Genomic DNA, 12,018 nt, shown 5'->3' on the forward strand with positions numbered 1-12,018 from the left:
ACAAAGCATTAAATAACTAACATACTTTGAAAGGGCAAAATTTCATTATGTTGCTAAGAAGTCCTGAGTAAAAAAAAAAAATGTTTTCCAGGGTTAAATATTTAGTCTTAAGAAAATAACTCTTTTCTTTAGCTTTAAACTGAAACCAGTACCTGCAGTTTTCTAATGGTGTTAGCCATTAGTTGTTTGGAAATCATTAAAATATTATACGGCTGAATACAAATATGCATGCTCAATACACAGCTGACATTAGCTTCACGTTATAGGTAATGTTTTCCTACTTACCAACTCCAGCAGCACTCCAATTTCACCAAACTACCTGATTTGTTTAACCTGAGCTCTGAAAAAGTAGAAATTGTATCTTAGAAGTGAACATTGTTGAAGGAAGTTTAGTCAGTTACTTTGACAGGTGGAATGGGGTTTCACTTTATTTTTAAAGTTTTCTAATGGTTTTGTGTTTGTAGTGTATAGAACTCTAAGTGTGGCTTTTATATCCTCCACCTCTATGAAGAGTCGAGTCCCCGAATGTCAGTTATATAAGGGTCCAAATAATTTGTTTTTATATACCTCCTGTAAAGATAATAGCTATGGAAATAAGAGTGGGATGAAGCATAGCAGGTAGACCTGGTGATGGTTGCAGGCTTGGTTACAATCCAGGTGACTGACTTGGAATGGGCCAGATAAAATAGCAGATTCCACTCCAGCTGCCAGCTGAGTGTATATTGCCTGTACATCACCTAAGTACCAGATATATGGGTTTCTTAGTACTCCTGCAAAATATTTTCTGTTTCTGCTGTTCTCCATGCTGTGTCTGAGCTTTAGCATCCTGCTGTGCAGTGTTGCAGTGTTGGGTAAGCCTGGGAGAGCTGGAATTGGTGTATTTCTTCCTGTCAAGTGGAGGTGGAATCTGGGTAAATATCTCACTGTGGTGGTACAGAGGAAATACATCCCATTTTGCATTGCAGCAGTTCATGCCAGTGCATCTCAGAGCAGCTGCAAAAGGAGGTAGGTAACTGTATGGCCTCATACCCCAGAAATGCCACTGTTAGTTGTTCAGTGGAAGAAGGGAAATGAAAGTTAAAACTGGAATGCACCACTTCTGTTTTCCACTACCATGACAAAAGCAAAACCAAAAAACTAGATTAAGTGAGCCAATGGGAACATTTTTTATTTAGAAAATGCATTTTTAGAACCTTTGTGCTGGAATGGCTCAGATGTCATGTACATCAGGTAGAGAAGGAAGATGGCTTTGTAAAAATTGGAGTTCCCAGGGTGCTGCTGTTTTGCACTGTTCATTAGCAATCGCTAGTACCTCTGCAAAAAGACGGTGACCCAGTCAGTCATAGGAGAACGTAACTTCTTACTCCCTTATCATGGCTACAGATTTTCTGACATCTGAGTACTGTGCAGAAGTCCCATTAATATCGATGTGTATTTTATTGTTTTCTTTGCCAGCAGCCAGACTGCATCTCAAATCTGTTCAAGCTGTTGAGAGAAAGAGAACACAAACTGGAAATCAGCACTAGTGTTTGAATGAGCATTCATTATCAGACCTTCCTATACCTTGCAAAAATTGTTCAGATGACTAAAGTTTATTTTAGTGACTTTACGTAATGGAGATACCATTGAATAAATATTCCCATACTCATTTGCTTGCAGTCTATGTCCTTTTTTCTTTGTCATAATCTTAAGCTTTTTAATTTTAGAATCATAAAACATTTTGCTGATAATTTCCTTGGAGAAAGTTAACTGAATAGAAGTATAATTTTTTTTGCCAAAAACATAGTGTCATTCATAAGGGGATATTAATTAATTAATTTCTTTCATACTACAGATTTTACATGCTAATGAAAGCCTTTTCTGAGAATGTTAAACTGGAGTTTAACATATTAAATGTTAAAATAGAGTTTAACTTAGTGTAGTGGGAACAGGGAACTTTAACTGTTAAACAGAATTTAGTAACAACATCAGAGGGGTAGGGCAGAAATTCAAGAAAAAATACAGATGCACTTTCGTCTACTTATTCTCAGGATGTTTCTGCAAATGTTTAGAGGCGCTTCTGCTGTGGACACCTTCTGTGCTTACCCTCACCCTCATTTTTGGCAGCAAGTCATGAGAATGCTGGGTTATTCTTGTGATATGGTGAAAATCAGCTTTCTAAGATTTGCATGCAGAAATATTCTGGGATGCTGTGGTATGACAGTGGTATTCAGCTGGTTCTGACAGGGAAGCAGTAGCACGGCTTCCAGGAGGGCACATCTGTCAGAGGCACATGCAGCTGTTCCCCATTGTGACTTGACCATAACTCCTTTGAACAACAGAATGACCTCTGCTCACGGAGACTGTAGATTTGAGGGTCTTGTTTGTGTATAGATACCTTCTTGAAACAGGAGGGGACAGGAGAAAAAGGTAGGAGCAAGCTGTGGTCTACTTGAACTGTTTTAGTGGGCTGCATATTGCCACAGCCTGAAGGTTGGATATCGCTGCTTTTCAGTGATTGCAAAACACAGGCAACAGCCAACCTGCAAGGTGCTGGGGAGTGGAGAGAGGACACTTAGCTCCAGCATAGAGATACATGGTGTTTCGTGTGTGGTTAACTAGGCTTTTCACTTGAATGAAAGAGTATCAGTGGAAGCAGGCCTGCTGCAGAGGAATTTCCTAGTCAGGACACAAATTTGGCAGAGAAGACTTTAGCTGGTGATGTGATTACCACCAAGAAAACCCACCTTACTTTTAATGTACATCTGTGACATCTCACTGCTTACCATATGCAGAGTTTAAGACTGTTTGCAATAATAACTCTGGTTTTTGACTCCCACTGATGCCACAAATGTTCTCTGAACATTAACAATCTGTATCTGTCTATCATGAAAGCAAGTGCCTTTTCCCCCTGCCATATGTAATTACAGAGGTTATGTCCTTTTCAGGGAGTCCAAATGTGTGTATGTGTGTGAGCAGTTATTAAAACAAGCCTGAGTTTGATAACTGTGCTGATAATATTAAGTCTTGGCTGCGTTAAGATCAGATTAAGAAAAGATCAGAAAACAGCTGTTGCTCTGTGGGAGAGATCATCTGATGGTCATGGGCTAGCCTGGGACATCCCGCTCCCACTAGGTTGTCTGTTTAATCTCTCCCTGGTCACTTTATCTCTTTCGCTACATTTGAACTAGAACATCTTAAGTACTTATCACTTTTTCAAACTCATGGTTGGGAGTTTACCCTGGACCCCCCAGTAAGGTGGGTTTTACTGTCTTTTTCTGCCACACTCTGGTTTTCTTGGAAATGAAAGATGTGGGATATGATAAAAAACACAAGAGCTATAACCAGGTCCTTTGTGCACTGATGTAGCTCAGGGGACAGGACCTCAGGAAATGCATCTCTAAATCAATTCATTTTTTCATGCTTCTGGTTGTAGTCTGTAAAACAGGGGTAACAGCACTACTAGTTCCAAAGACTGCATTATGACAAGGAAAAGACACTAAGGAGAGCTTGGCTTCATAGATCAATGATGACAATAATTTCTGGTTGATTGGTTCTGACCAACCAGCTGAGAGAAATTAGATCATAAAGCAAGAGTATTTGTATTCCTAAAGCCTAACAACAGAGACATACAGAAGACTATAAGAAAGGTGAAAACATCTATAACACCTCCCCATTCTTTATTGCCATCAATTTGTAGCTTGGGGACGTTCTGATACAGAGGTGTTCTCTTGTATTGAGGAGCACTTTGTGGCATTTTTTTCTGTGCTTTTACCCAGTTTTGGAACCCATGCACACTGAAGAGTTGATGATGCTATTAGCAGTGGAGGTCCAAGAGCAAACAGGTTTATGTTTGCAGTAGTCAAGGAACTAATGTAGATCCCCACCAGTGTTTCCAGTAGTTTCCACCAGCTCCACAGAACAATCAAAAGAGCTTTGGTCTCTATTCAGCAAGATGCAGCAAAGTGAGACAAAACAAACATCTGGGAACTGTTACATGGGAAACACCCCACGTTTGTGCCATGGTGCATGATACATTGCCAATATCTGAGCAGTCTCATAGGAAGAGGATAATCCACTATTGCTACTTCAGCCTGGATTCACAGCCAAAGTGAATGTAGCTCTCCTGATGTGGCCGCATGAAAACCTTACCCATTATTTTTTAACATTTCCCACCTGCCTTGTGAAGTAACACACAACACACCACTGCAGGAATGCAGTGTTTCTGGGGTACTATTTTGCTCGTGAAAGTTGGGAGGATCTTTAATTCAGCATGGGTTTTATAATTGTTAGCTGCAGATAGGGCAATTTCCTTTGCAGATTAAGGAAAGATGCTGTAATGTAAATGACTGACTGGGTGTCACTGCTGTGTTGTGACAGGCTACTCTCTAAGAAGAAGTGATTGATGACATTTATAAAACTGAGCCATTATATGTGCTGTTTGTATTGAAATGGAACTTAGGATGTGGGCTGTCAGTCAAAGCACTGATTACTTACACAGTTCTATAATAAGTGGTGGTGGGTGCAGTGAACAAAACACCAGAGTAAATGTTTGTTTTGGAGCTTTAAATAGGCCTGTCTCTTTGTTTCCAGCCTGCATCTAGCCATACTAAAAGGATCTATTATGTACATTGCCTGAAGCGTGAGGCTTCATTGCAGGCTGCTAGGAGTGCTTTGATACTGACATCAGTATTAAAGTGAGTTTCTGAATCAGGAAGGTGACCTTTCTTTTTCCCCTGGAGTACAGTTCAAGCAAACCTCAGTGCTTTGTGGCACCATTCTTTTCTTGCCTACAGAAGCCCCCAAAGGCCTCAGTTGCGGATGGCCACTTCTCTGTGCTTTACAGAGGATTTAAGAAATCCCTCTAAACGGGTGAGTGCTGTGGATGCAGGAGGCCTCACTCTGAAGACACAGGAGCTGGTCCTGAGGGTTATAAACTCAGTCCTGTTTCTATCCTGCTGGGAAGTGCTGGGGCAAGTCACTCCCCATGCCTCTGCCTGCAGGTGTGGTATGGAAGTGATGGGATGAACTTCCTTGCGAGTCACCCTGTAGATTGGTGGAAGGAGAATCTGCCCAGCTCTGCCCCAGTGTTTCTGCACCACTTGGAAAACTGCAGGTGGGGTAGGGAAGGAGAGGCTACCGCCCTTTCCCTTCTGCCTTCTCCCCTGCTAACAGGCTTGCGGGGAAGGGAGGAGCAAGTGTCTGAACACTGGTGCAAAGCCAAGGCTCTGCTACTCAGCCTGACATAACCTTGGCCTGAATGGCAGAGAGGCAATGGGAGCTTCACCTGGTCTCATACCACTTTGTGTGTGTATGTTGGGTGGGAAACACCTGGTGAGTGTTGCTATGGCACAGCTAAAAGGATGCCAAAATATATGGGTTTTGCAATGAGACTAAATAAAAAAGAGCTTTGGGTTTTTTTCTCCCTCTTCTGCTTATTAAGTGAAAGAGAGACAAAAAGTGCTCCACGTGCGGTTCCAGAAAACAGTGAAATGATTGAATTTTCCTTCTTTGCATTTGCTGTTAATTTTCTAAATCCATTAAGATTTTTCACATTCAGAATGACGATTCCATGTATATGCTTTAAGCTGCGTTCTTGTGCAAACAAATAGTTTGCATATGCCAAGAAAACAGTCATTAAAAACACACATCACTTACAAGGCTTTTCCTTTTTATGCTTCTCTTATGATCAGCCAGAAAATCAGCTGTCAGTAACAGCTATCATAGTGGTAGCAGATGAATATTGTGTTTTGATGGGTCATTGATTGTAAGGAAATCGGGAAAGCCTCTAAAGCAACATGAAATTGTTTCCAGAATTTGATTTTTCTGCAGAATGAAAAGACATGGTCATAATTGTACTGTCAAGGTACAGTTTGATGACATAGAGAGATTATACAATCATGCTTTTTTACATGTTTTCTGATGTGAACGTATTAAATATGTTTTCTTTATTCTTGTACATTTGTAAATTGCACATTGCTCTGCAGTAACTCCTTAGGGTGTGCTGCCTTATTTTGTACTGTACGTTCTGACTATATTTATTTTGCTCTTTAAAAATGTGCCTGATTAAAGATAAATATTACTGTCCTAAATATGATGCTTTAGCTTTTTTTTTGTAGGAAAAAAATGTAACCAGTACAAGCTGTGGTTTCATAAGTGAAATAATTCTGAGTGAGCTTATTCCTGTGTCTGGGCCCTGCACACAGCATTGTGATCCACAGAAAATCCTTCACCTTGCCTTTGTTGCAAAAAGCAGATTGCCTCTAATCTCAATGATTTTCACAAATCTCCATGCACAAAACTGTGCCTCAGTGTCATGAGGAGCTCACTTAGTTTTGTGTCATATAGTGTTTCATTTGTGAAATTGAAGTTGGCTTTTCAGTCATGTGAGAGGTATCTAAAGGTGTTTCCCAGAGCCCTTTGTGAAATTAAGTTCTTTCCTTTTTGAGGAAATTCAGTTTAGGAAAAGTATCACATAAACTCACTGCTTCTGCTTTTTTTCTGTCCCATTCTTCCTCTTCCAGACCAGGATGAGAGAGCAGCAGAGCTCAGCAGGGAGCAGAATGAGAAGACCATTCGGAGCACGCAGACGGCTCTCCGCAATTTCCGAGAATTCCTCATTTCCAAGTACCCCTCTGAGACCCGTGAGATCTATGTCATCCCCTGCAAAGAGCTTGATGCCTATCTTGCGTCCTTCTTTGTGGATGCCAGACAAAAAGATGGGTCTGAATATGAGCCAAACAGTCTGGCCAACTATCAGTGTGGACTGGAGAGGTATCTCAAAGAGCACAGGTATGGATACAGTATTACGAGGGATAAGGAGTTCAAGAGGTCCCAGGAAGCTCTAAAGCAAAAGCAGATAGAGCTGAGATGTAAAGGGAAAGGAAACAAGCCACACAAATCCATGAAGCTCACCTTTGCTGATGAGCTTATCCTGCGCAAAAGAGGCTTACTGAGCCGGTACAATCCTGAAGGGCTGCTGAACCTTGTGTGGCTGAACAACACTAAGGCATTTGGACACTGCACAGGTTTCCATGGGTCCACCCTCAAGTGGGGCGATATCCGGCTGCGGGTGACAGAGACTGGGTTGGAATACCTGGAGTGGATGGGGCCAGACAACGGGGATGTGAGTACCAAGAGCAAGAGAGGCGGGACGGACTCGCGGGTGTATGCCACCCAGCACTCCCCACAGACCTGCCCTGTGCAGGACTACAAGGAGTACGCCCAGCGGCGCCCTCCGGCCATGCGCTACGAGGATGCGCCTTTCTACCTGTCCATCAAACCCGTTGTCAACTTGGCTGCACTTCACTGGTACAATTGCCAAGCCCTGGGGAAAAACAAGCTTGCCAAGATGGTTAAGACGATGTGTGAGAAAGGCAACATCCCTGGCCGCAAGACCAACTTCAGTGTCTATCAGAGCTGCAGCACCCTCTCAGAAGCTCAGAGCAACCAGCTGGTGCTGATCTGCAATAACTTGAGCCAGCAGGCTGCCCAGTCCATGGCAAGCCACTCCAATACTGGCAACTTCATAGTGTCAGCATCCTATGACTCTTCGTCTGACACGGCTTGAGAGAACACCAAACACTTTTTTCTTTTCCTTTTTGTTTGAGGCATTGAATTTGTGCTCAATAATACGCATCAACTGTGATTGTACACTATTCCCCCTCATAGCCCTCTCTCCAGTGTTAATTCACTTTATAAGAATATATAAACATATAATATATTTTTCTTTTTACAAATAAGTCAACAGAAATAGTTTAGTATTACTAACAGTATTTATAGTGTTAATGCAAAAATGAAAGGTACTTATGGATTATAATATGAATGCAGATTTTAAAAGGATAAAAATGGTTCTCAGGCAACACAGGATAGAGTGAAAATACCATTTTTAACATGCACACATTAATGAGTGTGAATCCCCAGGGAGGCTTACATAGGAATTCTGTTCTAAAGCAGAACAAGTTCTAAGTTTTTCAACTTCGTGTTTTAACATGACCTCCCACAGTGGAGGAGACAAACTTAACATTGGCTGCTGCTTCTTACCTGCTAGCTTATTCTTGATCAGCAAGACCAAGAAATAAGAAATACATCAATGTAAGTTCACAAAGCCGTTTACAGCATTTTTAATCTGTTTTTATTATGTTTCCTGAGGCTCATTTATGCTACAAAGATCCTGAGGTCAGCTAAACGTTATTTTTAACTTTTGAGTTTGTTGATTTTCTGGGATCAAAATGTTGCTGGTGTTTAGGCTAAAAAGTATTGTTCTCAACAATATGCAAAAGTATAATGGCAAAACCATTGTCACACACATAATTTTACCTCTTTAAGCATAGGTTGTTAGTATTGTGTCACTGTGTGTATGTAATGTAAAATCTATTGACATAGAGCACTCTTTCAGTATTCTGGGAAAACCAAGAGTGCAGAAAAATCTGCAGTCTTATCCCAAGCTGTACAGAAAAATTGCATCAGCTATGTCTTAAGCCATCATTTGAAATCCACAAAACAATAGAGAGTGTAACAATATTTCTACAGAAATTTTAAAAGAATTTCTACAGAAAGTTAAAAAACTGGATAGTTTGAAGTGCTGGAATACAAATTTAACTTAGCTACACATCATCTGTTTCCATTGCAGACAATGGAAAATGTGAATGTGAATCTGAAGGCAGAATTTTGACCTCAAAGCCTTGAAATAACGAGTTCTGCTGTTCTACTTTGCCATGTAATTGTTCTACTACAAGTATGGGAAAACCACTAACAAATTCACTATTTCAGTAATCAATTATAATTCTTGACCCTTAAAATTAGGAACAGTACTTTTCAAGTTAAGTTCCACAAGGATGTGCTAGGGCTGTGGTGAGGCTTTAGACAAGTCTGCTGGGGTAATCGAGTGCCTGATGAAGTCAATGAAAGAGACAAACTTGGCTGACTTCCCCTGGGTATTGGACCAAACTATTACTGAGAGGCTTTCTTATTTTGCAGTTTTTAATTGTTGTGTTTCCTTATGCTTGTTTGTCTGTATTTCTTCACATTCCTGCATATCCTTCATATTCTTTAGATCTGCAACTGTGCAATGACTTTAATCATCACTTATTCCAAAGAAGAAGTGAAAGAAAGGTAGCAAATAGAAGTAAGCCACCTGGCACCTATAACCTTTTTTTCTGTGTTCCTAGGATGAAATGTTTCTGTGTGTGAGGGAGCTGGCAGAGTGTCTGCACCTCACTTAAGCCTTACCGAAGGTCTGTTTTGGGGATGAAATAGGTAGCAGATGTGCCACTGAAAAGTCTAAGGGCAGAGATTTCCCCTATAATAAATATCTGTCCTCCCAGGAAGCTTTATGAAGGTGACACAACCTGGCTCTGATCTCTTTTTTTTCCACATGTAGCAAGGCTGATACAAAGTTTGTGTTTCCTGTGTCTGACACACCATGGTAATGTAATCACCAGTTCTACAGTCTTCCATTTACCATCCACTGTCTCTCAGGGTAGGCAGTGGGTTGGTGGGCACAAGCAGTTGTTCATATTGCAGAGCCCTCCTTTTGTAGCTTGGTTTTGGGGCTTGAGGCCAAATTACGATTCTACTGAAGTGACTGCAAGCTGTGTCCATGACTTTCAGTGTCATGGCATATCTGTCTTGTAGGTGAAGGAGACAGAAGCACAGAGAGATTTTAGGTGAAGCCAGAAAGACAGCTGCCCAGTTTCCAGATGAGGCCAGACATCTGGTTGCTGTTTGCACTGCTTTGCCTTTTCACAGCAGTGCTTTTAATGTGATACAGTTAAAAATAGTTTTGCAAGGTCAGTGCTGCTGTGGGATTTCTTTGCTGTTTTCCACTGAGCACTCATGCTGTGGTGCTTAGTATGTGCTGGAGTGCAAGCATTCCATGCCAAGGACCTCTCTCAAGGTGCCAGGTGAGAGCTCAACCATGGAGCCAACCTCCGGGGGAGTCTGGTTTCTCTTTCTCCCCCACTGGCACTCATCTCAACACTTCCCGGTGATAGCTATTGCTATATCTGACATACTTCCCTGCATTTCCTTTCCTGTTCTGCAGTATGGGGATGGGTATCAGCTGGCCTCTGTGGCGCAGCAGATCTCTGTTTCCCACCTCTCCTCCCCTGCCCAGCCCAGCCCACCCCTTTGTTCTGAGGAGGCCAGTCACTAGCTGTGCATGAGCTTGCTGCAAGCAGCTCTTTGAAGTGTTGCTTTGCATCAGTGCTGTAATTCAGCCCCAATAGAGACCTCAGAAGAAAGAAGACTGGCACTCTTGGGTTTTGAACTGGGAGGTCAAAAAAAGCATTTCCCATGACTTTTTGACCCTACATGCTGCCTAAGTTGTTGATTACCACAGTATTAGGATGGTTTGTGCTGATGTCCAATGGCAGTGAGGCAACATCTCTGATGCCATTGACTTAGCAGGGCACGTCAGCAACTTTTGCTTGTCTGGTTAGGGAATAAGCAGTGGAGTATGTGTGCTTATTCTGATAGCACGATATTATCACAATGAAGGCCAGGGCCCAACTGGAATTAAATGTGGCCAAGGATGTCAAGGACAACAAGAAAGGTATCTGCAAATACATCAATAACAGAAGGAAAAGGAAGGATAATATGGGCCTGTTACTAAATGAAGGGAGGACCCTGGTAACAAAGGACTTAGAGAAGGCAGAGTTACTGAATGCCACCTTTGCGATGGTCTTCACTGGCAAGACCAGCCCTCAGGGACCTCTGACCCAGGAGACCAGGGTAAAGGAGTGTTGGAAGGGAGACTTTCCCTTGATCAAGGAGGGTTGAGTTGGAGAAACACCTACACATCCACAAGTCCATGGACCCTGATGGGATGCATCCACAAGTGCTAAGAGACTTTTTGGACACTATACCTGAGGCTGCTCACGGTCACCTTTGAAAGGTCACAGAGAGGTGCCTGAGGACTGAAGAAAGCAAATGTCACCCCAGTGTTCAAAAGGAAGGAAGGAAGGAGAGCCCAGGGAATTACTGGCCAGTTAGCCACACACCCAATCCCTGGAAAGGTGAGGGAGTGCCTCGTTCTGGATGCCGTCTCTGTCCACAGAAGAAGGTGATCAGGATAGTCAGCATGGATTCACTAAAGGTAAATCATTCTTGACCAACCTGATTTGCCTTTTACAATCAAACAACTACGTCGATGGATGAGGGGAGAGTAGAGGATCTTGTCTACCTCAACTTCAATGAGGCTTTTGACACTGTCTCTCATAGGCAAACTTGGGAAGAGTGGACTGGATGAGTGGACAGGGAGGTGGATTGAGAACTGGCTGAACAGCGGATCCCAGAGATCATAATCAGGGTCCAGTTGGAGGTCTGTTCCTAGTGGTGTCTCCCAAGGTTCAGTACTGGGCCTGGTCTTGTTTAACTTATCCATCAGTGACTTGGATGAAGGGGCAGAGGCTTCCTCAGCAATGTCACTGACAACACAAAGCTGGGAGGAGTGGCCGATGCCCCAGAGGGCCGTGCAGCCCTTCAGAAGGACCTTGACAGGCTGGAGAGACGGGCAGGGAGGAACCTTCTGAAATTCAGCAAAGGCAGATGCAGGGTCCTGCGCCTGGGGAGGAGCAAGCCCAGGCACCAGCACAGGCTGGGGGTGACCTGCTGGAAAGCAGCTCTGTGGAGGAGCTGGGGGTGCTGGTGGACAAGCAGCTCTCCATGAGCCAGCAGTGTGCCCTGGTGGCCAAGGCCAGTGACATCCTGGGCTCCGTTCAGAAAAGCATTGCCAGCAGGTCAAGGGAGGTGATCCTGCCCCTCTACTCAGCCCTGGTGAGGCCACATCTTGAATGCTGTGTCTGGTTCTGGGCTCCTTGGTATAAAAGAGACATGGAACTCTGTAGCAGGTCCAGCAGAAGGCAACAAAGAGGATTAAGGGACTCTGGGGCATCTCTCTAACCACACACAGGAACAGGTTGCCCAAAGAGGTTGTGGACTCACCCTCAATGGAGATACTCAAGAACCATCTGGACACAGTCCTGTGCCATGTGCTTTAGGATGACCCTGCTTGACACTGTGGTCCCTTCCAACCTT

At 43.0% G+C, this 12,018-nt stretch overlaps 1 protein-coding gene across 2 annotated transcripts in view; it reads left to right on the top strand.

Moving 5' to 3' along the window:
* KIAA1958 (KIAA1958 ortholog) overlaps window positions 1–7,608 on the top strand; it is a 51,659-nt gene extending 44,051 nt beyond the window's left edge. For both annotated transcript variants that reach the window (XM_069002034.1, XM_069002033.1), the window contains exon 3: window positions 6,504–7,608. In XM_069002034.1, the coding sequence (XP_068858135.1) occupies window positions 6,504–7,549 (1,046 nt within the window). In that variant the 3' untranslated portion in view covers window positions 7,550–7,608. The remainder of the gene's footprint in view (window positions 1–6,503) is intronic.
* The last annotated feature ends 4,410 nt before the right edge of the window (window positions 7,609–12,018 follow it).

The sequence above is a fragment of the Aphelocoma coerulescens genome (genome assembly GCF_041296385.1).
Source record: "Aphelocoma coerulescens isolate FSJ_1873_10779 chromosome Z unlocalized genomic scaffold, UR_Acoe_1.0 ChrZ, whole genome shotgun sequence".
NCBI classification, from domain to species: Eukaryota; Metazoa; Chordata; class Aves; order Passeriformes; family Corvidae; genus Aphelocoma; species Aphelocoma coerulescens.